Source organism: Chlorella variabilis, assembly GCF_000147415.1.
Source record: "Chlorella variabilis unplaced genomic scaffold CHLNCscaffold_7, whole genome shotgun sequence".
Classification (NCBI taxonomy): Eukaryota; Viridiplantae; Chlorophyta; class Trebouxiophyceae; order Chlorellales; family Chlorellaceae; genus Chlorella; species Chlorella variabilis.
This window is the reverse complement of record NW_005435081.1, coordinates 635,397-661,027: the sequence shown is the minus strand read 5'-3', so window position 1 is coordinate 661,027 and position 25,631 is coordinate 635,397. Positions and strand designations below refer to the sequence as shown.

General features: G+C 63.5%; 7 protein-coding genes across 7 annotated transcripts in view; 3 read left to right on the top strand and 4 right to left on the bottom strand.

Annotated features, from left to right (window-relative positions):
• The window catches only part of CHLNCDRAFT_144253 (hypothetical protein), a gene marked incomplete at both ends in the record, with an annotated part of 1,660 nt that extends 1,225 nt beyond the window's left edge, over positions 1-435 (bottom strand). Inside the window, 2 exons of the mRNA XM_005848614.1 lie at positions 16-149; positions 277-435. Of these exons, the coding sequence (XP_005848676.1) occupies positions 16-149; positions 277-435 (293 nt within the window). The remainder of the gene's footprint in view (positions 1-15; positions 150-276) is intronic.
• A 1,170-nt stretch (positions 436-1,605) lies between these two features.
• Positions 1,606-3,220, bottom strand: CHLNCDRAFT_144252 (hypothetical protein; the record flags this gene model as incomplete). Its single annotated transcript, XM_005848613.1, has 6 exons — positions 1,606-1,971; positions 2,184-2,238; positions 2,375-2,442; positions 2,638-2,779; positions 2,893-3,026; positions 3,101-3,220. The coding sequence occupies 6 exons, from the start codon at positions 3,218-3,220 to the stop codon at positions 1,606-1,608; spliced, it is 885 nt and encodes a 294-aa protein (XP_005848675.1).
• A 437-nt stretch (positions 3,221-3,657) lies between these two features.
• Positions 3,658-4,624, bottom strand: CHLNCDRAFT_144251 (expressed protein; the record flags this gene model as incomplete). The annotated part of the gene is made up of 4 exons (XM_005848612.1): positions 3,658-3,804; positions 3,926-4,008; positions 4,091-4,252; positions 4,504-4,624. The coding sequence occupies 4 exons, from the start codon at positions 4,622-4,624 to the stop codon at positions 3,658-3,660; spliced, it is 513 nt and encodes a 170-aa protein (XP_005848674.1).
• A 1,595-nt stretch (positions 4,625-6,219) lies between these two features.
• CHLNCDRAFT_57495 (hypothetical protein) lies at positions 6,220-11,251 on the top strand (the record flags this gene model as incomplete). The annotated part of the gene is made up of 12 exons (XM_005848811.1): positions 6,220-6,721; positions 6,894-7,043; positions 7,184-7,242; positions 7,334-7,542; positions 7,640-7,730; positions 8,867-8,965; positions 9,119-9,253; positions 9,366-9,525; positions 9,689-9,897; positions 10,027-10,389; positions 10,536-10,721; positions 10,871-11,251. The coding sequence occupies 12 exons, from the start codon at positions 6,220-6,222 to the stop codon at positions 11,249-11,251; spliced, it is 2,544 nt and encodes an 847-aa protein (XP_005848873.1).
• A 223-nt stretch (positions 11,252-11,474) lies between these two features.
• On the bottom strand, positions 11,475-18,023 carry CHLNCDRAFT_51546 (hypothetical protein; the record flags this gene model as incomplete). The annotated part of the gene is made up of 17 exons (XM_005848611.1): positions 11,475-12,415; positions 12,474-12,729; positions 12,831-13,348; positions 13,450-13,563; positions 13,705-13,809; positions 13,941-14,109; positions 14,266-14,439; positions 14,611-14,736; positions 14,812-14,836; positions 15,482-15,668; positions 15,768-16,098; positions 16,444-16,496; positions 16,632-16,860; positions 16,985-17,084; positions 17,257-17,350; positions 17,522-17,678; positions 17,865-18,023. The coding sequence occupies 17 exons, from the start codon at positions 18,021-18,023 to the stop codon at positions 11,475-11,477; spliced, it is 3,738 nt and encodes a 1,245-aa protein (XP_005848673.1).
• A 505-nt stretch (positions 18,024-18,528) lies between these two features.
• CHLNCDRAFT_8187 (hypothetical protein) lies at positions 18,529-21,090 on the top strand (the record flags this gene model as incomplete). The annotated part of the gene is made up of 9 exons (XM_005848810.1): positions 18,529-18,641; positions 18,799-19,058; positions 19,223-19,352; positions 19,473-19,609; positions 19,789-19,838; positions 20,014-20,182; positions 20,350-20,524; positions 20,769-20,876; positions 21,039-21,090. Coding segments are annotated over 9 exons (1,194 nt in total), but the record flags the coding sequence as incomplete, so codon positions are not given.
• Positions 21,091-21,592: 502 nt separating this feature from the next.
• Positions 21,593-25,250, top strand: CHLNCDRAFT_144246 (hypothetical protein; the record flags this gene model as incomplete). The annotated part of the gene is made up of 12 exons (XM_005848809.1): positions 21,593-22,141; positions 22,291-22,600; positions 22,775-22,934; positions 23,115-23,221; positions 23,335-23,415; positions 23,567-23,626; positions 23,754-23,830; positions 24,074-24,154; positions 24,290-24,427; positions 24,640-24,737; positions 24,897-24,966; positions 25,059-25,250. 12 exons carry the CDS (start codon positions 21,593-21,595, stop codon positions 25,248-25,250), a joined length of 1,923 nt encoding a protein of 640 aa, XP_005848871.1.
• Positions 25,251-25,631: the final 381 nt, after the last annotated feature.

The window sequence follows — 25,631 nt, the reverse complement described above, 5'->3', positions numbered from 1 at the left end:
CCTAGACCACCTCACGTGCGGCGCAGCGAGGGCGCAAACTCTCGCAAGAAGCACTCTGCCGCGTAGTAAAAGGCCCAGGTCTGGCTGTCGCCCATAAACCACATCGTTCGGCCTCGGATGCGCTGGAATAGTTCGCAGGGCGTGAAGGCCTGCAGGCAGGCAGATTCTCACAGGCAGGTTAAACAGCCCTCATCGCTGCTAATCGCAGCGAAATGATGCAACAGGCCTCAAACCTCACGGCCAATGCGCATGCGTGGGCCTGGCACTCGCCTGAACCGCAAAGCCGCTGCGCATCAGTAGGTCGGCCACAGCCTTGGGCTTGTCCTGGCGGGGGTACAGCGAGTTGCAGCGCTCCCTGTCAAAGGTGCAGACGCCGCAGCAATGCACCACCTCCCTCTTCGTGCAGTGCCCGCATGCTGCCGACCAGTTGGCCATGCTGGCTGTGTCAAACAAAAAAGGAAGGGCTGCAGTATCTGCGTCATGTGCTGCTGGCAGCCGGACTGAGCCTGCATGGCCCGGTGGGGGCAATGGGATGCTGTTCAATGTGCACACAGCCGGACCAACTTGGTGGGCATCAAGCCATCAGCAACTGCCACTTGACTAATGCGACCAGCATAGCAATCCCGCCTCATCACTCACCGTCATGCAGCACGGCGCAGCGGGATTGGGGTGTGCGGAAGCTCTGGGGCGCTTGTGCGGCGGCCCATGTGCCCACACTGTCTGCCACCTCCTCCTCTTTCAGTTCAAGCCCAAACCTTCCACAATCTGCTGGTTTAGGCTGCGCTGGCTGCAATGCTTCAGGCTCATCCCCCTCTCCACCTGCTGCTTCTAGCTCCGCTGCCGTGGCTGCCTTTGCCGGCTTCCCAGTGGCGGCGGCGGCGGAGGAGCGGAAACTTAGCGTCTGCTGGCTCACCAGCACCACGGCGGTAATGAAGCTGAGTGTGACCAAAGCAATGACGCCCTTTGAACGGCGCGGCTGATGCTGCTGGTAACCACACTTGGGGCAGGGGGCGGGTGCCATGGTGTTCTAGCTAGGCCGCCGAGCCCTGAAGTAAGCATGGCGGCAGCGTGCAGCGTCAGGGGAGTGCGCGCCGAGAGGGCGTGTCACCAACCAAATGGCGGGGCACAGCACTCAGCACGTGGCATGGACTTCGCGTTGCAATTGCGCTGGACGCCACCAGACCTAGGAGGTTCCATGGCAGGAATGCTACTGCATGCAGACCTGCATACCGATGCACTCATCAGGGCCTGCCGCCCGCTGCCACCAGGCAGGAGACCAAGCGGCAACGGGCTCTTCCGTGCTTCTACAGTGTTGCCAACCATCATCAGGCCTTTATTTACCACGGGACTGAGTGAAATGAATTCCTAGGGACTGAATGAAATGAATTCCTGTGTCAGTGCGGGGACAACGAGAAGAGGCATGCATGCACTTCCCAAAATGGGATCGCTTGTTAACTTCATGCAATGCACAGTGTGAATTCAAGTTTTGTAAAACAATTGGTACAAAATTGGTACACAAAATTGGTACAAGCGTTGGTTCACTGGAGGGAAATATCAAATAGAATGTATGGCATTGGCACTCTGGCCACATGGCAAACCTGTGGCTCACTGCTTCGCTGCGGGCGGTGAGGCGGCCAAGCGACGCGACAGGTCCGCGCCGCCCCTCACCACCACCTTGCTGCCCAGCGGGCGGCGCTGCAGCACTGCATTCAGCAGGAACAACCACAGCTGGTAGGCTGAAGGGTGGCACCAGTGGCTGCACTCGTCGGGCCAGTGGGTGCGCCACAGCGGCGCCGTGGCATTCCAGGTTTTTAGGTGCGCATCGGCAATGGCCGGCAGCAGATGCACGATGGCAGCATTATAGGCGCCGCCAGCCAGCACAGCTGGGTCACCCTCCATCCAGGCATCAAGCCGCGCGCAGGTAAAGGGCTTGGGGCCGCCCGGCCAGGAGCCGTCTGGGGACTTGAAGTGCTGCATTGGGCGGCGGCGGCAGAGACGGAGGCAGCTGGGGCGCAGACAACAGCAGGGGTGGCGGCAGCACGGCTGCCTGCTAGCCAGGAGGGAAGCGGGCGGGGCGGTTGCCGCAAGCTGCTCGCCTGCACAGGAGTGTCCATCCAGACAAAAGGGGGCAACTCTGCCCGGTGCTGCCGCCGCCACTCGGCCAGCCGATGGATGCCTCGCACTAGCAAGCTCTGCTCCACCGGACGCCCTCCCGACCCGGGCTTGGGGTAGTGCAGCCTGCAGGCCGCGGTTGTGGGGAGCGTTGGCGTGCTGTGCATTCCCAGTACCAGCATGCTCGAGCATCATGGCATTGCTGTGCAGGCCAGGGGAGCAGCAGCTAGCCAGACGGAGCCGACCACAAGAGCTCACCCACCCAAAATTGAGCACGACGATGCCGTCATTGTGGCAATTGGGGACTAAGGCTTGAATCTTGGGAATTACCTGCATTCAGTTCGAGCACGCGGCTGCCATGTCAGCCCGGCTGGCGCCAGGCCGCTGGCCGCTGCCGCCCCGGCGCATGTGCCCAGCTGGCACCCATCCACCTCGCAGCTGCCCAACCCTTTCCGCTGCCGTCGCCTCAGGCACACACACAGCCAGTGCCTCTCTCAGAGACGAGGACGACACAAAGGAACGCACCGTGTCAATCAGGTCCCTCACGGCGTCCACCCGCACAGCACACACGCGCGTGCCCAGAGCCAGGTCCAGGCAGATGGGCGGGTATGGCACTGGCGCTCGCACCGTCATCAGCTCGTGGTTGTCAGGGAATGGGACGGCAGGCCTGCACGCAGCACCACCGCCGCTCAATGCACTACGTGCATCCCGGGGGGCGCCGCACGTGAGCTGGCAGCGAGTGCGGCGACGGAGATGTGGCAGGCCCCTGGCCTGTCTCACGTGCGGCGCAGCGAGGGCGCAAACTCCCGCAGGAAGCACTCTGCCGCATAATAGAACTGAAGCATCTGGCTGTCGCCCATGAACCACAGCGTGCGGCCGCGGATGCGTTGGAACAGCTCGCATGGCGTGAAGTCCTACAGGCATCAACAGGCCAGGGCGCTGATGGTTGCACGTATTGAGGCTTGATGTGAGGCTGGCCGGCCCCAACCTGGAGAGGAAAGCCGGTGTCCAACAGGTCGCGGGCCACAGTGTCGGACAGCGCCTGGCGAGGGTAGAAGTCGGTGCAGCGGCGCCTGGCAAAGATGCACACGCCGCAGCAGGGAGGCATCGGTTCAGGCTCCCAGGCAGGGCAGTGCGAGCAGGCGGTCTTGCGGGTCGGCATGCTGGCAGTGTCAAACAGGAATGGGAGAGCGCTGGTGTTGGCAGGTGCCGGCGGAGGCAGCGGCGGTAGAAGCTGCACGGAGTCTGCAGTCCGGCGGGGGGCCGCATTGTGCGTGGAATTGTGAAGGGATGAAGGGTGAAAGAGGTGTGGGATGAATGCAGACACAGCTTCAATTGGAGGGCCAGACATGATGCGCCGCCACAGCAGATAGCAAGTTGCAGGCTTGCAGTCACGGTCAGGACGGCCCGGCCAAGAAAGCTCAACCCCCCACTCACTGTTTGGGTACAGCTGGCAGCGGGAGAGGGGAGCATGAAAGATGAAGGCCTGTGGGGCAGCTGCCCAATCTTGCAGGTTGTCCGTGAGGGTCAAGCTGCGCACCGGTGCTACTCTAGCATGCCGCTCTGTTGTTCTGGCTGTGCTGCTTCAGGCTGTACCGCATCCTCCTTAAAATACTCCTCACGGTACAGGCTGTACCGCATGCTCATGCGCTCCACATGAGGGTACAGCGCATGGCTTCGCGGCACGCACACCTGCGGGCAGCAAGTGAGTAGCGCAGGTGACAGGCACAGCGGCATTGCCATGGCAGAGCCAAGCTTTTTCGGCAAAGGCTGGATGGCAGAACGGCATGCAGGCTTTGCTGCTGGCACTTACGATGGTGCTGGGCGTGCGTGTCTCATAGCTGGGCCGCCAGCAGCCCGTCAAGCGCAATAAGGAGCCTTCTGCAGTCTGCTTGCCTGCAGCCAAGCCAATGATAAGAACAAATCATTCGGTGGCAGCCTACCTGCTCATTAGGCCAGACACAAGCCTGGCACCCACCTGCGAGGTAGCAGGCATAGCCCAGCTCATCCATACGCGCAATCACATCCCGCAGCTTGCCGTGCTGCCACTCATTGTGCCCGTCGTACAAAAAGGTCAGGACGCCCACCCTCCCAGCTGCAATGCTTGCCACGGCGCCGCCTATTGCTGACATCTCGGCACCTGCACATGCACGGGCAGCAGCCAGTTGGCATCGACATGGAAGCAACAAAGGTGGGCGGGCACAAGCAGTGCCTGCCCTGACAGCTGGATGCCACGCTTTTGGCCTCTTGACAAACCTGCTGCATCAATCTGCACCAGAGAGGGTAGCAGAGCAGGTGAAAACAACGGTAGGAAGTGTTGGGCTTCTGTGCTACTTCCTCTTGCTCCTAGCATGAGCAGCAGCATGGCTGGTGCTCGCAGCAGCAGCACACCCACCTTGAGGAGGTCAACATGCTGCAGCTGGTGCATGGCTAGAAGCTCATCCACAGTCACCACATGGACCAGGTCGATGTCGCTAGGAGGGAGAGCTCTGCTGTCATTGGTGGTACCCATGCCGCTGAGCAAATCCAAGCCGCAGGCGCCTCCACCTTGAGTGCAGCGCGTGAAAGCTGCATAACCACTGCTGCTGCTGACACCTGCTTGCACCAGGTGCCTGCAGGGGCAGGTGAGCAGGATGAACACATGGCTGCGTTGCGGAAGGAAAATGGGGACCACAACAAAGGACAGCAGCAGGCAGACGCACCATTGTATGCCTGACACCGAGCTCAGGAAGTGGCTGCGGGCGCTGACAAGCTGGGTGTAGGCTGCAGGGCTAGGCTCTACACACACCACTTGAAGCCACATATGCGATCGGGTGCCTGCTACCGAGGCCACCTGCAGAGGGCAGCCGTCCTCAACAATATCCCTGAACTGCCAGGTGCCAACAGCTCATTGCCACGCGCAACCGGGTGCCTCTCACACACCTGCTCCTGGCACTGGTTGCACGTTCCGCAGGGTGCTCTCGGAAACAACCCATGAAGCGCCTGCGGTGTAAACCCCAGCTGGGGCGCCCAGAGGCTGAATAACGCCGCGCTGGTGTACCCTGCAACAAGAAACAGAGATCCAACACAGGGCCTCTGACTGCGGGCTCTCCGCCTGGCAAATCACATGTGCAAACAACACACGCCCCCGCACCATGGCCGCAGCCCACATCCAAGAATGCCTTGCTGCCGTTTGGGGATAGCTCTGCAAGCAGGGCCAGGCAACAGGCCGAAGGTATGCAACGGTGCGCAGCTGTGAAAGCACAGAGTGGGACAGCCGGCTCAGATCGACACAAGCCAGCACCACGGCAGTTCAGCACACCCAACCACCTTGCAGCTTAGCGAGCCACAGCCAAGCGGGGCAAGCAGTGAAGTCCGGTTCTGCCGACTTGAGAGTCAAGAATCGAGTGGCCAGGGCCCCTGCGTCGTCTCCCTCGCACTGCCTACATGACCACCAGCCTCGTCAAAAAACAGTACAGCGGCAAGTATGGGGCCACCATGGCAGGGCGGCCAATGCAGCGCCACCGCTCTCTCACTCTGCAACTCGCAGGCCATCTGCCGTATGTGTGAAACGCTTGCTGCCGCGTTTGACAGGGGATACGCTTCCTGCTCAGCAGCGCTGGGTGAATAATAAACGGCACTGGCAACAAAATACGCCCTGGCTTGGCTTCCCCAACCGACTCTTCACCCACCCCTCTAGGCGGCAAGTATGCCCGCCGCCAAGAATGGATTGCAGTTTCAAGGCGCTGCTGCTGAAAATAGCTCAGTCTCAACAGACGCTCACCCGCGTCTGGGAAGGCGGGCCCACGTCGACGCTGGTGGGGCGGCGGCAGCGGCAGATGCTGCTGACTGCACGCTGGCTGCAGCAACCACCAGGCCAATCCCACCAGCGCCAGCTGCCCCAGAGCAAAGGCGACTGGGGCGATTGCACCGACGTGATCACAATGTCTGCGCCTCTTCATTGTCACAAGCGATGGGCTCCATCGAGCTGGTCAGACCAGCCATGGCTTGGTTGAGAGTGAGGAGCGAGGCGTCTCCAGAGGACCCGTGGCGTACCAACAATTGGTCCCTTCCTTCCAACCTCTTCATCCAAGCTCAGGGCACCTCCCATGGCCTGCCACATACCAAATGCGCCAACCTCCCGACAGCCGAGGCTCCCGAGTCCAGCGCCGGCAGTTGCTGCAGGCCGTGTTTGCGCTGGTGTTGGCCATTGGTTCGTTTTTATTGGGCCAACGCAGCAGCGCGCCGCACAGCCATGCAGCCCGGAGCGCCAAACTGCTGCCGGGCAGCGAGGATGGCGGCAACGGCGTTGCGGTGGGGGACGCTGCACAGTCGATCAAGGTGACCAGCTCGGTCACTGTGTCCAATTGCCCCGACCTTCAAGTGGACCTGGCATACGACGTGGTGGCTACAGCCGCCAGGAGGATACAGGACCCCAAATTCAATGAGTCGTGGGTGCCGCTGCGGCGGCCCGGTTTCCAGCCGCCTAACAATCCTGACCAGCAGGCGTTGTACGACAAAATGTGGACAGGAGATGACAGCTACAAAAAGTCCAGCTGCTGGGGATGCCGATTTGTGGGGGACGTGGTGGCGCGGCTCGATTTCGACACTGTGCTGGATGCAGGCACAGGTGGGCCGGGGCAGAAGTTGAGCACGCGATGCCTGCATTTGTGCAGCACCTGTCCGTCTGTTCACCCACATGGAGCAAGTGAATGCTACGGGCCCAGCACTCGTCTGAATCGTCTGTCGCAGCTGCCACATGGCCTGGAGTGCACACAGCTTGCCGCTCACGCTGCCCGCAGGCAATGGCGGCATTGTGCGGGCCATGCAGCTGCGCGGCAAGTCGGCCTTGGGCATCGAGCTGTCGCAGGCGGTGCTGGAGCGGGATGCAATGGATCTGCTCAAGGCGGGACGTGTGGAGCAGGGCTCCCTCACAGACCTGCCCTACCAGGGTGCGGCGCAGCGAGATGCCGGGGCGCTGGTGGCAGCGGTGTGTACTGCTTTCCCACCAGCACTCCGCCTCGCATGCGGCAGCCTGCACCACTGCTGCCTGTGTTGCTCATCGTGGCACTTGGTGTGCCCTGTGCCGCAGACAAGCAGTTTGACGTGGTGTTCAGCTCCGACGTGCTTGAGCATATACTGCCGGAGCAGGTGGGTCCCACGGCGAGGGCTCCCCCTTGCTGTTGCCGCACTCCATGCTCAGCCGGCCAAGTCCTGCCCCTCCATTCCCCATGTGCCCCAGGCGGATGCGGTAGTGTCAGAGCTGGTGCGCGTGGCAAAGCGCCACATCGTGCTCAGCATCAGCCTCAAGTCGTACGAGAATGTCAAGCTGCACTCGCTGCTGCGGCCGAGGCACTGGTGGGAGGCCAAGTTTGAGCAGCACGGCGTAAAGACCAACCGGGCGCTGGTGTGGGCACTGCAGCAGAAGGAGAACAGGCGAGCCGCAAGCATGTGGGCACGGCGGTTCATGGGCGATTATGATGAAATGAGATGAGCTGCTTTGGATCGACTCGAGTACAACTGATAGGTCGCGTTCCTTTGTGTGCAGATTCAGGCGTGCCAACGACGAGTTCTTCCAGTGCCGTATGGAGGGCTCGGATGTAGATGGCGGGAAGTACGAAGTGTGTGTGGTGTCCACGGTGAGTTGGGCCGGCAAGGACTGTGAGGAGCTGCGGTGCCGCTGTGATGCTATTCCGCCTGATCATGCTGCAGCTGTTGATGTGGCCTGCCCACCTGCCTGCAGCCCTGGTTGGTGGGCCGTCCTGGGCAGGAGCTGCGCAAACATCGTTGCATCACGCCCAGCAACCTCGAGATGGAGCCTTGGATTTTTGCCTTCACAGTTGACTGACGCTCCTGTTGGACTGACATCCTTGGCGCTGCCGCCCACCCTGTTGTACAAGTACAAGTATCCAGCATACTGACCTCACTGTTGCACTGTTGCCATTATGGCTGTCATTTTTTCTGACTACATGACTCACGTGCCTGAGATTCTGACTGCCGCACAGCAAATTCGTGCCACCTTCAGTCGCCTGCTCCCCCGCCCGTTCCCGCCAATTGTATTGTGGGAGGGCTCAAATCCCATTTCTGGACAATATGTCGCCCCCCTTGTGATCAGGAGTTCAGAGTCAGAATGCCGGGACGGCATTTGAAGGCGGTGGCGGTGGGGCCGCCTGGGAGCAGGCGTCCCCAGTGCCATGCATGTGTGCCGATCTCAACAGCCTAGTAGGACTTCAAGGAAGCCAATAGCGTGACGATCAAGATGGGTTTTGAAAAACTTCTGGCACCGTGGCACTGGCTCGAAGAATAGTACGGTCTCCCGGCGCAGCACACGACCTGTTCTGGCACGGATCGCGCGCAATGGGCCATGCAGCGCCCACAGCAGTCAGGTAAGGGCTGGGTTTGCGAGTGGCAACAACCGTGTTCAACTCTTATTACCACTGCTGCGCAAGCGCTGCAGGAGGTCGGGCCTGCTCTTGTTGACGGCCCTTGCGCTCAGCGCGCTCCTACTACTGACCACGCTTTGGCAGCGCCAAAGCTGGGCGGCAGTGGCAGGGTGCGGCCCGCCGCCGCCGCGGCAACCGAGCTGGCTGGGCAAGAAGGAGTGCCACATCGACGCTGCTGGCAGCCCCTGGGCGGAGCACTGTGTAGCCTTGAAGGTGATCCAGGGCTGTCCGCTCCTTTCCCAGCATGTGCAGCTTGGGGCCCCTGCCTGCTTGCCGCTATCGCTGACAGCTTTCCGCTTTACAAATGTTTTGCCGATTGCCCTGCGCTGCAGGATGTGTGTTTGGATAACCCCTACCTCATCCTCCACAGTGAGGAATACCAGCAGGTCGGCTTGCGGCAGGCAGCCAGGATGCCGTCGCTGAAATCCCGGGTGAGTGCGCATCGGCGTCGCCGGGCAGAGCAAGACTGTGTCGATGCATTGCCTGCGATGTGGCTTTGACCAGCGCGGCGTCGACCGCCTTGCCTGTGCCTCCCCCGCCACACCCCTCGCTGCTCTGCCTCCTACTTCCCCGCCCTCCTGCAGGGTCCATGGGGGAACGGAATAAAGATGCGATACCCGTGGCTGATGGGCGGCGTGAAGCGCGGCAGCGAGGTGGAGGCCGAGCTGAGGCGGGCCAGCCGCACCAGCGCCAGCCGCCGCCTGCGCTACATGTTCATGGTGAGTGCCCAGCAGGCGCCGTGGCTGCTGCCATGCGCGCAGCGCCTGCAGCACCGGGCCTGCCTGGCCTGGCCAGCCGACAGCGGCCCTGCTGGCCCCCTGGGCGCTGCAGGACCCTCGGCTGGACGACCGGCAGGTGCCGCTGCCGCTCCTGCGGCCGGCCAGCTCCATGGAGCCGCGCGGCTACCTGGCACGTCCCTCCTGGTCATCCTGCACGGTGCCCGTCATCTGGCGGCCCATGTGGCAGGACAACCTGGGCCACGCGTTCCGAGGTGCGCTGCGCTGCCTTGAGGCTGTGGCATGTTGGCGCACTGGAGTCGTGTCCGGCACAGCGCTTGCCCTGCCGCTTGCCTTGCCATGCTGCAGCCGTCAAAGAGTAGCCACCAGCCCACTGAGCGGTACCTGTTGCCGCCGACCGTGCGTGCCCGCCCGCAGATACCGGCTCGCAGCTGCTGTCGGCGCTGGAGGCGACCCCATGGAGGGAGCACATCAAGCTTGTGCTGCTGACGGGTGATGGGCTGGGCATGTTCCCTCACCTGGAACTCATCCTGGGCTCCCTCAGCACAATGTCAGCGGAGTCGTTTGCCGACTTCAGCACCCGGCTGCCGCACTGGGCAAGCTGGAGCAGCCCACCCTGCCGCGCGGTGAGTGCTGGCGCATGCAGAGCAGGGCGCTGCGCCTTGGGAGCCTGATGCAGCGCTCGGGAAGGCTGCACTGATTTCTGGTGGTTGTGATGCTATCACCTGGGCCTCCTGCATGCGCGCCACGTGCAGAGCAAGCGCGGCCCGCCGCCCAAGCCGCCCAGCTACGAAGGCACTGAGCAGCGCTGCTTCCGCCAGCTGTTTTTCTGCGGCAACGGCACCCTGGGCACGCCCTCCACCCAGTACCGCCTGGGCCAGCACATGGTGCAGTGGATGCGGAAGGAGCAGCTGCTGCCGCAGCCCGCCGCCCCGCCCTGCACCGGCGCCTGCAAGCTGCGGCTGCGTGGCGGCATCGTCACGCTGCGCCTGGCCTTCCACAAGCGCTCCAGCAGCGGCCGGCAGCTGCTCAACACGGCGGAGCTGATAGAGCAGTGCAAAGGCTGGACGTATGTGCCTCGGGGCGGCAGGACAACCTACAAGCTGGAGTGCAGCGAGGTTTGGAATGCATGCCGTGCCGCGGCGCCTGCTGCCTTGGCACCCGGACTTTGCCCGCTCACCCGTTGCTGCTGTGTGTTGTGAAACATGCGTGACATGCCCAGTTCTGCCCGCCCGCCCGCCTGCCTCGCCCGCCGGGCCTGCAGGTCGAATTTGTCGACCTGCCGTCGGGCGCCGCCGCTGCCCTGGAGGCCGACGTGTTTGTGGGCATGCACGGCGCCAACCTGCACAACTCCATGTTCCTGCAGCCGGGCAGCAGCGTTGTGGAGGTGATCCCATTTGAATACGACAGCAGCCCCTGGGGCCACGCGCTGGCAAAGTTCAACATGGATGTGAGAGCCTGCTTTGCTGTTTGTGTGCAGTGGGTGTCTGTGTGTGTGGATGGGTGCTTGTGGCGAGGGAGGTGGCCTGCTGACAAAGCTGGGCAGCCACACAACCATCATGACCTGCCACCCCAATCCCTGATGCCACGCGAGCGCAGGACCCCACCTCGCAGCTGCTGTGGTGGAGCATCGTGGCGTGCGACGGCGCGCTGTCTGCGCCGGGCATCGTGGAGGCGGAGGGCGTGTTTGACAAGCTGCAGGACAAGTCCACCAACAACTACGCCCGCAACCGCAGCGTGCGGCTGCGGTGGGCGGCGCTGGAGGCGGTGCTGCGGCGCATCGTGGATGCCCGGGGCAAGGCCGAGGCGTACCGGCGAGGCTACTTCGAGACGGGTGATTGGCGGGTGTTCATGTGGGAGGGAGACATCCAGTCCCCGACCCACCCCGGCAACCTCACGTGCCCCTACTACCTGGGACGGCAGGCCCCCGCCCCCGCTTCGGTCGGACACGGGGCTGCCACGCCCACGGGAGGCTTGTGACCTGCTCCCCTGTCCCTAGAACCCACACGATGCATGAGTTTTGGATTGCCGCCTACCAACAAAGTGAACCGTTGCGTGCTCGTTGCTGGTGACCCTTTTCCCTGCCTCTTTAATTCCCAGCGGCTGCTCTCAATTGTTACACGAGGCATGCCCAGTGGCATTTCTATGAACCTGCTGTAAGGTGCTGTACTGCCTAGGCCTCCGGAGAGCAGGACATGCCGGGTCAGGTCTCCATTGGCGCTGCCACCTGCAGCAGGCGTTTACGCGGGCTAGGCGACCTGCCTGGGGCCGCATGCGCAGCCCCAGGCAGCTGGGCCGAGCCATCCCCCGCCTCTACTGCATGCCGCTTGGCGGGGGGCTCTGCCCCACCTTGCTGCTGCTGCTGCTGCTGCTGTTCGCCTGGCGGTGGCGCACCGGCTGCCAATAACGCCTCCTCTCCTCCCGGCGCACAGCGTTCTAACATTTTGCGCTTCAGTGGGCTCAGCGCCGGCTTGCACGCCCCAGCTGCTGCTACTAGGGTGGGCGCTGCTGCATCACCGCCATTGACGGCACGCTGCTGCTGCTGCTGCTCCGGTGCCGATAACGCTGCTGCCTGCTTGTCAGCAGGGGAGACTGCCGACGGAGCCTTGGCTGATGCATCGCTAGGCTGCTTGGGCAGCTGCAGCTGGCTGCCCGCTGCTGCTGGCCCCGGCTTAATAGCACCGCCAGCCGCAGCAGGCGCTGCGGCCGCGGCCGCGCGTGGGCTGGTTGGCAGCAGAACGCCCGACGGCTGCCGCTTGACAGGCGGCAGCTTGCCAAACACATCGCACTCCTCCAGCACAGCAAGCGGCTTGGGAGGCGGCCGTGGCTTGGGCTGCGTCTTCTCCACTGCTGCCGGCTGCGGTGCTGCCGGCAACTGCTGCTGCTTGCCACGTGCCTGCTTGGCTTCGCCCGTGCTGCCTGGTGCAGCTCGCGGCTCCGCTGCCTTGCCACCACTTTGCGGCGACAGGGTGCCGGGCTCGGCCGCTGGCTGCTTCGGCTGCGCCGCCTCAGGCGCGCGCTTTGCCGCAGGCGCCTTGTCCTTAGCCTTGGGGTGCTGCTGCGCCTGCGGCTGCTGCGCCGCCTGCTGCTGGGCCCCGCTCTTGGATCCCTTCTCCTCTGAGTCCTTGCTGCCGCTATCGTCTTCTGCAGCAATCACGGCACAAAGCAGACCGTGACAGTGAGGGACAGGGTCGGCAAACACCTGGCCATTGCAGCAGCGCTGTTGTTTCGCGCAGCAGGAATGCCTCAGCCAAAGAGAGCAGGCCCATCGTGCCTGACGCATCCTCGTCATCCTCGTCTTCGTCAGAGGTGCCGCTGTCGCTCCTGCCACGCCGCTCCCACGCCCACATCTGCAACCGCTTCAGCTCACGCCCGCCCTTGGCGCCTCGCCCGCGCGGCGCGGCGCCTGCGCTGCCTGGGGCGGCCGCCGCCGGGCCCTCATCCTCCGAGCTCTCCGCCTGCACCAAACGCCAGGCGCAGAGTTTGGAATGGGAGATGCAAGCCAGCAAGCCTGACTGAACAGAGCAGGCACGGATTCCTGCCATGGGTGGCTGCGCACCTCGGAAGACTGCGCCTGCTGCCGTGCCACCTGCCGCTCCTCCCTGCGCTGCTCCCGGCTGCGCTGCGCAGCGGCAGCCGCCTCCGGCTTGGCACGGCGCGGCTGCTGGCCGCCACGCCGCCGTCTGCCGTTGCCCCAAGGCCAGCCCGTCTCAGCGCTGGCAGGAAGGAAGCCGGCACCTAGGAGGTCGGCAGCCTTGAGCAGAGCATAGTGCTGCTTGAACCAGGCCTCTAGAGGATCGCCGCCTGCCACAGGAGCACCGCCGCCTCGCCCCACCTGCTGCCGCCGCTCGCTGCTGCCCACGCCGGCGCCACTACCCTGGCGTTTGGCATCGCTGTTGCCGCTGGCCTGGCCGGCCTCGCTGCCGCCGCCGCTGCTACCCTCTGCATCGACGGCATCTCGCGGCGGCTGCCGCCGCCGCCCGCTGTGCTGCTTCTTCACGGCTTTGGGCTTGGGGGAAGCAGCTGTGTCCAGCGCAGCAGCTGCAGCCTTGCGCTGCTCCGACTCTGTGCCCTCCTCTGCATAGCACACAAGCGAAGCAGAGAGAATTTTGGCGTCCCGAAGGACCAGAAACAGGGCAAAGACGGAGGAGGCTGGCTGACCAGAATCAAGTGCGCACCTGTGCTGTGCTTGGTGCCACGACTGCGACTGCCACGCGAGCGGCCGCTGCCTTTGCGCTTGAAGCTGCCGCCTAGTGTGCTCTCGGGCACGTTCTTGGGCTCCCACCCGCCGTCTGCAGCAAGCCGGCAAGCCGATGTTCACACCCAGCAAACCATGCGCGAGTCAAAGCACACAAGCTAGACCATTCAGCCACCAAAAAATCACTTCTGCGGCAGCAAACAAGCTGCCAGCTGCCATCCGCAGCAACACCCACCCAAGCCCTTGATGTACCGCCAGTACCGGCTCTCCATGCGGCCCCGCCAGATACGGCTGCTGCGCTTGTCCACCCACTCCCGCCGCTCAGCCATCTGTTTGGTCTCTGCAGACAGGCAGCCCACACAGCCGGCAATCAAGCAGATGCAGGCCAACCTCGACAGCGTGAAGCCCACAGCAGTCCCAGATGACGGGCCGCTTCAACCGCCCACACACAAACCAAACAGACAAACCCACCCGGAAACAGCACGCGGATCTCGGTCTTGCTCTCGCGAATGATGCTGGCCTGGAAGTAGACGCGGCTGCCCGCCTGCAGCTCCAGCATGGGCCTGTCGGGGCCGTCGGCGCAGTCAAAGGGCTCCTGGTCACACAGCTCCTCCTCCTGCTGGATCGCGTAGCTTGTGGCCTGCAGGCCAGCCCAGTAAGGAGCGCAGACAGCGGTGAGGCTTTCACATGGGTGCGCACGCCGCGCCCCAGATGCGGCAGCAACACGATGCAACGATCAGCTCTCTGCGCCAGTCGCTCATGATGCACGCCCCAGGCAGCAGCGTGGCTGCCCCACCTGCGGGATGTTGGTGAACCCCGTGTCAAAGCGGGGGGCAGCGGCGGCTGCGGCCGCCGTCGTCTGCCCGCCCTGCCGCGCCGCCTCCTCCTCCACCTCCGACTCATCCTCCTCCATGTCCTCCTCGCTGCCAGAGCTGTCTGCAGACTTGCGCTTGGGGATGCGCTTGCCTTCCTGCAGCCAGCCAGCAGCATGCAGAGCGGCAGCGGTGGGCAGGCTGGGCAACAGCAGTGCCAGCCTGGTCGGTCGCCTGCTCACCGCCAGCGCGCAGCCCGCCGTGCCAGCATGGTGCCCACCGCAAGCAAACTTGGTGCCAACGTGCAAGTTCAGTCGGGCGGCACCCACCTCCTCGCCACCGGTAGATCGGTTTTTGGAGGCCTTGCGCTCAAACTGCACAGCGTTGCACTTCTTGCAGTACTGCGGCAGCGACAGTGCACGAGAGCAAATCGACAGTGCCGCTTGCTGAGGTGCCTGCCGAGGAGGCGGGCGGTGGCGGGCGGGCGGCAGCACAACCCGGCCTCCGGGCAGCCCCACCGCCGCTCTCACCTTGGTCGCCAGGCTCAGCACCTCCCTGCAGTCCTTATTGATGCACCGCTTATGTGCATGGGGCAGTTTCTCGGATGGGGATGGCTTGCTGCCTGGCTCTAGCGAGGCCTGATCGCCCGGGTCAGCCATCCCGCTGCCTCACGTGTCGCGGGCGCCCGTAGGCCCCACAGTGCTCCCAGCGGATGACTTGAAAAGGTGATGGCCGCTTCTAAGTCTCTCAGCTGCCTTTCCGCCCTCAATTTTCGAATAATGGCGTTCAGAGGGGCTCACGGCGGCTCCGCTTCGCCCCTCCCTCAAAACCAAGTTGCTGCTGGCGCTTCCCGGTCGCTGTGCTGCCACAAGCGAGGCTGAGGCTGCTTGACGCTGATGAATGAGCGCGCCGAAAGGAGAAGAAGCAGGGCTTTGAGCAGTCCCTGTCAGCCTTGCCTTGCTGGCCTCTGTGTACCTTGCAGACCGGCCTGTGAAAGTGCTCGAGTTGAACGGTCGAGAAGAAGCGTCGTCCGGGCCCTGCAATGCGGCCAGGCTGACCGGGCATACCCGCCGCCTGCCCGCCTACCCCCATCCCCCTTCACGCTACACAGTCTTCCTTTGCCCATTGCCGCTGCATGTAACACTCTAAGCTCATGAGCTGGGCAAGCAAGGCCCGCTGCACCATCATATGTCCTCCCACTCGTCCTCGTCTGCCGCCGCGCCGCCGTCGGGTGGCTGCTCCTGCTGCAAGGGCTGCTGCTGCTGCTGCTGCTCCGCCTTGACGCCTTCCGGCTGCTCCATCTTCACATCCTCCCACTCCTCGCCGCCCGCCGCCTCTTCCGCCTTGACGCCTGCGTAGCCATCCTCCGTCTTGATGCGCTTTGCATCTGCACCATGCGCGGCGCGGGCGGCGCCTGGGTCAGGAAATGGCGTACGGGCGGGGCAGCAGCAGGGTGCTGCCATCACGCGGCTGGACTGCGGCTCACCTGGAGTCAGCTTGCCATCCCCATCCTCCTGCACCCGCTGCGCCGTCGCGTTCACTTGCGCCAGGTACTGCGCCAGGAAGGCCTCCTGCAGCCGCTTCTGTTCGTCTGCATCGCCCTGCTGCTGCTGCTGCTGTTCGGCCTCGCCGCCGGGCCCTTCCTGGGAGGCGACCAGGCCCACGCTCTCCGACTCTGCTGCCCCGCGAAACCACGCCGGCAGCTCCTTGCCCGGTCCCGCCGCCGCCGCTGCTGCCGCGGCACCCTCGCCACCTAGCTGCACATCCACCTCGGCCCGTGCCAGCCAGTCTAGCACCTGGTCATCATCCAGGTCCTCCTGTAGCGGCAGGAAGGGGGGCAGAGGCACGCGACCCGCGACCGGGAAAATTGGCGCAAGAATGCACCCTGGGAGGCTTTTCGGCCCCCGCCAGCCAGGTTGGAAGGGGGCAAGGTACTGCTCACATGCGAGCCCCCCCCGGGCCCCATCTTTTTCCGGGGCCGCGCTGCCCGCTCCTGCCGCCGCCGCTTCCGGTCCTGCTTCCCCTGGTGCCAGTCCCGCGGCAGGGCGAGAGCCAGCACCAACCGCTTTTGCAAGCACACAACATGAAGCCTATGCTGGACCTGCAACCTTGAGGCGAACCAGACGGCTGGATATGCCCCGACCAACCCCCACCGCCCTCACCCGCAGCGATCCAAAGTCTGGCGGCGGCACATCCTTGAGCTTCTCCAGCTGATCTGCACCAGGCGGGGCAGGCAGTCCAGGTTTGAGCCCTGCATTCTGGTCTCAGCTTCAAGCATCCTCTCGGCGCCACTGTCCCCAGCAATGCATTGCAGGTATGCCCCCCTCACGTGGGGCACACACAAGCGCACCTAGGATGGGGCGCAGCTGCGTCTCCATCTTTTCTAGCATGCGCTTGGCATACTGCTGCAGTTGCTGCCGGCTGGCCGCGCCGCTGCTGCCGCCCAGCCCCGCCGCCTCTATGTTTGCGTCCAGCTCGGCATGGCACTCCTCGCAGAGGAACGCGCCGGTGGCATGATCCAGCAGCCGCACAGCATCCAGGGAGGTGTATGTGGCACCACACCGCCGGCACAAATACTCCTGCAGGGCGCCGTCGCAACATACTGGTCACTTGACTGACTGAAGGTGGCTCAGGGCAGCGGGTCCCCTGGCTGCACCCCCACCCCAGTCCCCGGCAGCAACAGAACAATGAAAGGAAGCTCACCGCCACGTCCTCGCCGTGCCCCATGTGCTTCTTCAGGACCTCCCGCATGCGGTGTAGGCGCAGCTGCAGCGAGTCCATGAGCGCCGGGTACGCCACGCACCTGCCGGCAGGCAACGGGCACGCCAGCCAACAGGTCGGTAGGCGGGCACGCACCAACCGCAGTGTGCTGCCAAGTGTCCTCAACGGATGCCGGCTAGCCATGCTGTTCACGCGGTCGCCGGCAGCAGCCCCCTGCCCGCGCTGCTGCTGCTGTGGCAAGGGGTAGCACGCACCACCAGGTGTTGGTCATCTGGCTCATTCGTGCCTCCAGTTCCGAATCGTCTGGCTGCTCCACATTCTGCCTGCGGACCTTGGTCTTGGTCACCTCTGCCAGCCAGCAAAAGCGTGGAAAGCAGAGTGTGTGGGGGCTGACTGCGAACCAGACGCCTCTGGCAGACAGTATAAATTGCAGCAGGCAGGCACGCCTGGCAGCCTGTCCAAGCTGTAGAGTGCTGGGGTGGACCCAGTTTCAGGCTTGCATTCCGGGCAGCCACCAACCTGACGACAGCAGGCCCTCAGACTGCAGGTAGCGCAGTGCGCGGTTGGCAACCTTGCCCGACACACCCAGCTGGCCGGTGATGGCCACATCCTTGACATAGCCGTGCGCTGCCGCCAGCAGGTCCAGCAGCAGCACGCCCAGCCCAATGTACTCGTTCTGCGGGGCACAAGCCAGGCAGAAAGGTGTGATCAGCTACGGCGGGAGTTCATACCATGGCCTGCCCAGGTGGCTCATATTCAGCTTGCTAATGTTGCCCTGCTGGCACATAGAGGGTGGCCAGGCACAGCCGTGGTCAGCAGCCGCTGCTGCCGCCACCGTGCGTGCCCCTGGCCGCCGCCGCACCTTGTCCCTGCGCGTTGAGCGGGCTCCAGCCGGCACCTCCTCTTCTGCCTCGCGTGGTGGGCATTCCCCCGAGTAAAAGGCCCGCCCCAGCAGCCGCACGAGGCGCTTGTAGCCGGCATCACCACCCAGGGACCTGCCCCCTCCTGCAGCCGCGCTCATGACATGCGGCGGGCGTCTGGATGCGGCGGGAGGGTCGTGAGAGGCTGTCGGAGTCACGATCACAATCGGGGTGTGCGTTTTGGGGGCTGGCGAGTTTGGGATGATGGCACACAATGGTGATGATGGACAACTAGGTAGTTTATCAATTCCAAAACAGAAGACAATATGAGCCTGCGTTTTCTTCAGGCCGACCAATCCTGCTAGGAGGGCCAGATGGGCGTTTCTTGCACATCCAACGAGTTGCAAAGTTGCACAGATGCGCACATTGTCGTTGCAAGCGCCCGCTGCGGCTCTGGGCGGCCTGCATAGCAGGCTGCCAAAGCCTCGCACGACCGGCTTGCAGCGCAGTGCCTGTCGGCCAGCTGTACAATGGCGGCGCAGGGGAATGCGCTGCGCAGCAGCGGCAGCCACGCAGGAGCAGCAGCAGGCGGAGGGCGTGGCGTCGCTGCTGGCGGCGGCGGGCGTCGACACCGGCAAGCTGGTCGCAACGCCCAAGGCAGGCATCTTGGTGTGCAGCAAAGCCGTGAACAAGGGCGAGCAGCTGTTTGCAGTGCCCGAGGCGGCTTGGATCACAGCAGATACAGCACAGCAGTCGCAGATTGGCAGCCACCTGACGGGGTGCGTTGGCAGTTGTTTGCTGTTGTTGTGCTGTATCGACTAGCGCAATCTCTGGTTGGATTCTCTGGTGCCAGAGGTGCTGTGCCTGGGCCATGCTCGCTCCCTTTCATTTGCATGCATGTCCTGTCCCACCCCACCTCACCCCACCTTCTCACAGGCTGGAGTCCTGGCTGGCCATCGCCCTCTTCCTGCTGCACGAGCGTGCCATGGGCAACGCCAGCCGCTGGGCCCCCTACATCGCCTTGCTGCCCGCCGACAGCGGCAGCCCGGTGCAGTGGGAGGAGGCAGACTTGGCTGAGCTGCAGGGGAGCCAGGTGCTGGGCACCGTGCAGGGCTACCGAGCCTATTTCCAGCAGCGCTTCGACCAGCTGCAGGCGGAGGTGTTTGGGCCAAACAGCCAGGCCTTCGATCCCATAGGTAGCCACTCACTGTGTGCTGAGAAGCGGCTGGCCGGTCAGCCAGCATCTTGAGGATATACCTCCCTGTGCCACTGCTTGAACATCATTTCGGGACACAGGACATCCAACGCTGCCACACCCCGGCTGACTCGTGCATGCAATTTGCCTGTGGCACCCATGCAGTGTTCAACTTTGATGCTTTCCTCTGGGCCGCCTGCACCGTGCGCGCTCGAGCGCACCCGCCGCTTGACGGCGGCAACATTGCCCTGGTGCCGCTTGCAGACATGGTGCGCTCTCAACCCAGTTGGCCTCCGTGCTGCTGTGCTGCTGCCCGCTGTGCTCTGTCCTGCGACGTGCTGTGAAGTTCGGGCCAACCTCTGCTGATAGCCCTCCTCTTTGCCCCCCACCTGCAGACGCAGCACCAGCGCGGCAGCGACAGCGCAGGCTGGCAGCTCAAGCAGACTGGCGGGCTGTTTGGGGCGGGGTCCACGCAAGCACTCGTCATGGAGGCGAGCGGCAGCATGGCGGCGGGTGATGCCATTGCCATGGATTTTGGCCCGCAGAAGTCTGGTGAGCATGGGATTGGAAGCAGTCAGTTGGCGCCGACTCAAACCTGATATGAGACATGATGGACTGCTCTGGATGGGAAAGTTGAGATGGGCAAGGTGCTGTCGGCCTCTCGCCCTTACTGGTTTTATCCAACTCCTGAAGCGTCTGCCGAGGTTTCTCATTGACTCTGCTGCCCGCAGATGGTCAGTTGCTTGTAGACCACGGAGTGATCGACCCGCTTGTGAACCAGGTGCGTGTGCCGGCGCCCCACTTCAGCATGGGGCTGTAACGCCGGCAGGCCCTTCCCGCCTCGTTGGCCTGCCGCGTGATGCCCCACTCCACTAGCCTCGTTCCCTACCCTCCCCGACCTCCCCGCTCATCCAACCCACTGCTGTTTTCCAACCTGCTTGCTTCTGCACGTGCAGCCAAGTTATGCGCTGACGCTGGAGCTGAGCAAGGAGGACCGCAACTATGACGACAAGGCAGACATTTTGGAGCTGAACGAGCTGGCCGAGAGCACGGAGCACATCCTGCGCGCTGACCGCGCGCCCGACGCGGGCCTGCTGCCTGTGCTGCGCCTGCTCAACCTGTCGGGTACGCGCCGTCCGACCGGGGCAGGGGTGGGCCTGCACGAGGGACCATATAGGGAGTGTCTTGATACCCTGCCACGACAGGAATCTCACGGCAGGCACTCCCGCTGCAAAGTTCGCGCCTGGTAGATATCTGGCGTCGAGTGTTTCTCTTGTTCCCGGCGCCCGCAGGCACCGATGCCTTCCTGCTGGAGTCCATCTTCCGCAACGAGGTGTGGGAGCACATGCAGCTGCCGGTGAGCGAGGACAACGAGCGCGGCTGCTACCAGCAGCTGATCGACGGCTGCACCGCCGCGCTGGCCGCCTACCCCACCTCCATCGACGAGGATCTGGCGCTGATGGCCAGGTGAGAGGGGCTGGCTGGGGTGGCTGGCTGGCTGGCCGAGTATGCTGTTGGCCAGGGAGGCCGCTGGTAGGTGGCTGGTGCGTGGGCCTGGCAGCCATCAGCAGCAGCAACAACTCAACAGGAGGTGGTTGGGGAACAAGCGCTCTGCACTTGCCGTTGGCACCCCATGGGCGATGCTCATTCATCCTGATGGAGGCACTCGCACACACCACACCACCCCCAATGTGTCGCTCTCCCTGTGCAGCGGCAGCCTGCAGCCGGGCAGCCGGCGGCAGAGCGCGGTGCGGGTGCGGCTAGGGGAGAAGGAGGCGCTGGATGCCACACTGCGCTACTTTGAGGGCCGGATCAGCAGGTGGGGCGGCTGGGGGTCAGCGTGGCAAGGTCTTCTGGAGTTATGGCGCTCAAAGAGCAGCATCATGATGGCTCAGCGCTGCACAAACCCCGGCAGATGCTGGCACCTATAGCAGCTCTTGAGGGTGCGCTTTTTGCCCCTGCGCTGTGCGGTCGCCTGCAGGCTGGAGAACATGGAGTATTACGCGGAGCGGCGGCTCAAGCGCCTGGGCCTGCTGGACGACAATGGCTCCAGCACATGGGACGGTGGGTTTGTGCCACACCGCTTGCCGCGAGTCTCCCGCGCCACGTGCTGCAATGCGACGGTTCGGTATGGCACCGAGCATGCTTCCTTGTGAGTCGTTCGCGCTGCTGCTGCATCAACTGTGCAGGCTTTTTCGAGGACGGGATAGCATAGCAAAAATGAATGATGAGGCGGCACTTGTAGCCCACACCATGCAGCTGCTTCAAATCCCAAATGCCGCTGTAAAGCTATCACGGTAGTTGAGGTACAGCTATTGCGCCCGCGCCATGTCAGCACCAGTTGCAAAGGCTTCCAAAATGCATCATATGCTGGCTAGTCATACGAATCAGTACTGCTCTGGGCTGGGCCTAGGCCCCAGGATTTTCCTGATCACATGAGCGCTGCAGATGGCTCAGCTCGCAACCCCTGGCTCCTCACGGCGGGGTCATGCGGCTGGGGCGGTTGCAGTCATAACCTCGCTGCTGCTCGTCGCCATGTTAGTGCTCAACTTGCGGCCTGGCACCGCCAGCGGCTCCTCTCGTGATGTAGCGCACCTGAAGGCAGCCATTGTGCGATCAAACGGTTCGCAGTGCGATTGCCCAGAGTGCCGGCCCCCCGGCGACTGTGGCAGCGCCGCCGCTCAACCCGCGGAAGCAGAGGCCGCAGAACCGGGGCGCGACCAACAACACCAGCAGCTTGACGAGCTCCAGAAACAGCTCGAGGAGCGACAACAGCAGCTAGAGGCGAAGCAGCGGGAGCTTGAGGAGCAGCAGCAGCCGGCAGAGGACGAGACATCTGCCAGCCAGGAATGCCCGCCGTGCCAAGCAGCAGAAGAGGCAGCCAAGTGCCCCGACCCGCCCGATTGCCCCAAGCCGACACCCTGTGAGGAGCAGAGCAACGGGGGGGAGCGCCAGGGGCAGGAGGATGAGGCCACGGTACAGGAGGGCGAGGCAGAACAGAAGAAACAGGAGGGTGCGGCAGAGGAGGGAGATAGGCAGAACGATGCAGCAGGGGAGAACCACGAGTCGGCTGTATGCCCCAAGGTAGACTGCCCCAAGCAGGAGTGCAGACAGGTCCCTCCCACAAACAAAAAGGTGCGCTCCGCCGCTTTGCCGCTGATTACCCCTGCTGGCGCCCGCCACGGCCACCGTTGCCAGCCTTCATCCGGGTCCCTTGCTGCCGCCGCCTGCAGTACGACGCTGCCATCCAGGAGCGGCTGTGGCAGTACGACCCTTTCCTGCCGGAGCGCTCGCTGCGGCAGGGCATCTACAGCATGGGGGAGGGCTCCCGCATGCGCCGCTTCACCGACAAGCTGCTGGCGGGCAAGCCCGTCTCGCTGTCGGCGGTGGGTGGGTCGGTGACGGCAGGGCAGGGCGCTGCACACGGGCAGCCCGTCATGAACCGTATCTGGAACTGGATCCTGGAGGTGTCGCCCCAAGCACAGGCGAACCACACGCTCAAGCACGGCGCCTTTGGGGGCAGCACCTCAGGCCAGTCAGCCAGTCAGCAGCATGCAGCGCAGTCATTCCAGCTGCCAGCACGCCACCGGGGGCATGCAGGAGGCGCTGCTCTGGCCACCTGGCCCTGCCTTGCCCAGCCACCATGTGCACTTCGTGCGCGTGCCCGACTAACGTGCCCTCCTGTGTTTCCGCCCCCGTGCTGTACCCACACTGCAGCCATCTTCACCGTGTGTGTCAACGACATGGTTCAGCCGGACGTGGACCTGGTGCTGGTGGAGTTTGCCGTGAATGACCCCAAGGCCACGGGCCGCTTCCGCGACCCCGACCGCCTCAGCTTTGAGCGCCTGCTGCGCAAGCTGCTGGAGTTTGAAAACAGGTGGAGGCAGCTGGCCAGGCGGGGAGTGCGTGCCGACTCCGCAGCTATGAGCTTCAGTGTCTGCATTGCGAGCACTGCCTGCCCTGCCCACCTCCTCCCCAATGTGTGTGTTCCATGCGGTGGGCCCGGCCCAGCTCGCCCCGAGCCGCTGCTGACTTGTTCGCCGTCCTTTTGTTGCAGGCCGGCGGTGGTGCTCCTCCAACACTATTCGTGGTTCACTGCTGGCGGCGGGGGAGAGAAGCGAGCCGACTATACTTATACTGCAGAAAACGACTTCAATGTGCTGGGTAAGCAGCACAGCAGTGACCATGCCGGGGTTGGGCCCCCAAATCCTGCTGTCAGGGCTGCTCACAGGACTGTTCGAAGGTTGAGCCGCCCCTCCTGTCGCATGCTGCTGCAGCCCAGTACTATGGGCTTCCCGTTCTGTCCATTCGTGCGGCCGCCTATCACCTCATGCTGAACAAAGTCAAAGGGTTCCAGGGTAGGTTGAGGCGTACGAAGGACATGGTTGGGGTGATGCTGCATGTTTGCCCCACATATGTGCCACCTTGCCCAGTATCACAGCATGGTCAGGTCCCTGCCATTTCGACTGCTGGCTGACTTTTGACGTATACACGAGGGGTTGCCTGCAGCCCACGTCGCATACAACAGCCACGAGAAGGAGGAGGATGAGGACAGCCTGTTCTTTTTCGGTGCGCTGGGCTGGTTGCACTACTGACATGGCCGGTGTGCATGGTGGCACGTTGGGGATGGCGGGTGGTCACCGCTGGGGAAGTGGGCTGCCCCACGTGCGCTGCGCTGAACTTGCCTGCTCTGCAGATGACATGCACCCCCAGGACCGCACAGGCCACCGCGCTCTGGCGGACCTGTTTGTAGGCTTTGTCCGCGCCACCGCTGTGGACTTGGCAAACCGGCCGCTGGGGAAGGCGGATGAGGAAATAGCGCAGGCAAGCTGAAATCTGGTGGGGATTCTGGGGTGGCTTAGAAGTACAGTATAAGGCATGCTGGGCCGGTGGCCTTCACTGTGCCTTGCGAGTTTGTGCCGATTGTCTGCTGTGCCATGGCAGCTGGCTGCCTGGGCACTGACACATCTGCGCATGGCCCGCGTCCCTCTTTCCCTCGCCACGCTGTGTGCGCAGGAGGCAGTGCCTGCGCCCATGGTCCCAGGCAACCTGCAGCGCAACTCCTCCACCTGCTTGCTGCAGCGTAACTTTGAAAAGGTGGTTCTCTGCCATACCTCCGCTGCCTCTGCTTGCCTCCTCTGTTTACCTGGGTCTCTGCCTCGTCTCTACTCCCGCTGCTTGCCTCATCTGCTCACCTGGGTCTCTGCCCCACCCTACCCCGCCTGATTGCAGGTGGTGGTGGCGCAGCAAGGTTTCGTGTGGAAGAACGAGCGGCCCGCTGCAGACGTTTCCAATCAAAAGTGGGGTTGGATTAGCGAGCAGCCGGGGTCATGGGCAGAGCTGGCAATGGACACGACCTCAGTCCTGGAGGTGGGTGCGATTTGTGGAGGGCGTGGATGCTGGGGTGCAAGCGAAACGAAGAGATGGCGGATGGTGCTGCGGGGCAGCAGCAGCTGTGGACGGGACCTGTAGAGCAGCTGGGAGTTGTCTGGGGAGTGCCTGGTGGCTGAGAATAACTGAGAATAACAGAAACAAACGCAGGCACTCGTGTTGCCGGCGTTTGGGGTCTTCATTTTACGCAGGATGATCTGAAAGTGGACACGAACGAGGTGATCATTAGCTTCCTCAAGTCATACGAGCACATGGGCAAGGCCAAGGTGCAGTGCGTGGCCAACTGCACGTGAGTGAACGATCAGGCGCCCTGGGCCTATGTTGGCAGGCGCTCGCTGCTGCATGCTGTGCTTGCTTATGGGCCTGCCTGCATATTGCGCCTGGAGCGCTGGTGGTCGCTGCACTGCGCCACGGCCCGCCCACAATGGATCACATGTGCTTGATCCAGGTGCCAGGAGTCGATGCTGGATGGCCACTGGACAGAACAGGCGTCCCTCACAGAGCTGCACCGCTTCCAGGTTTGGGTTCGCCCTGCCTGCTGTCGATCCCGCAACCAGGTCGGCTTGCAGCCAGGCAACGCTTCTGTCTGGTCCTTGGCCCCATGCTGCAGGCCTCGCAGCACAAGCAGTGCCGGGTCAAGGTGACGGTTCTTGACGAGACCTCCAGCCCTGACAAGGGCAGGAAGGTCAAGCTGGTGGGCATGATGGTGGTGGAGGGCGGCTTCAGCCTGGATGCCATGGGCGTACAGCTAGATTTATTTGCCAACCGCGGCGACAAGGATTTGCGGATGAGTGAGGGTTGACCGCCGCCTGTTCGCCTGCGCGGCATGCCACCTCCCCGCTCCGGCGAATGCGCTGGTCTGATGTACGTCTTAGATGCCATGTAACCAACGTATGGAAGCAAATTTGACGGCCTGGGGCCCTTGGTTGGGCGCCAGGTTTTGGGCGAGCAGACTTGCGCTGCGCCTGCTACCGCCGCCAGGTGTCCACACGCATTTCCAGCAGCTCCCGGGCCGCCGGGCACATTCTGCTTCGCCACGGATCCCCTCCAATCACAAACAAGCCCAGCGGGGCTCGGTAGCGTGCACCCGGTGTCTGATTGCAAGGCCGATTGGGCAAGCCAGAAGCGCTGATTGTTGGACGACTCGGACACATTCGGGGGGACAGCACCTCGCGGGCGGCGC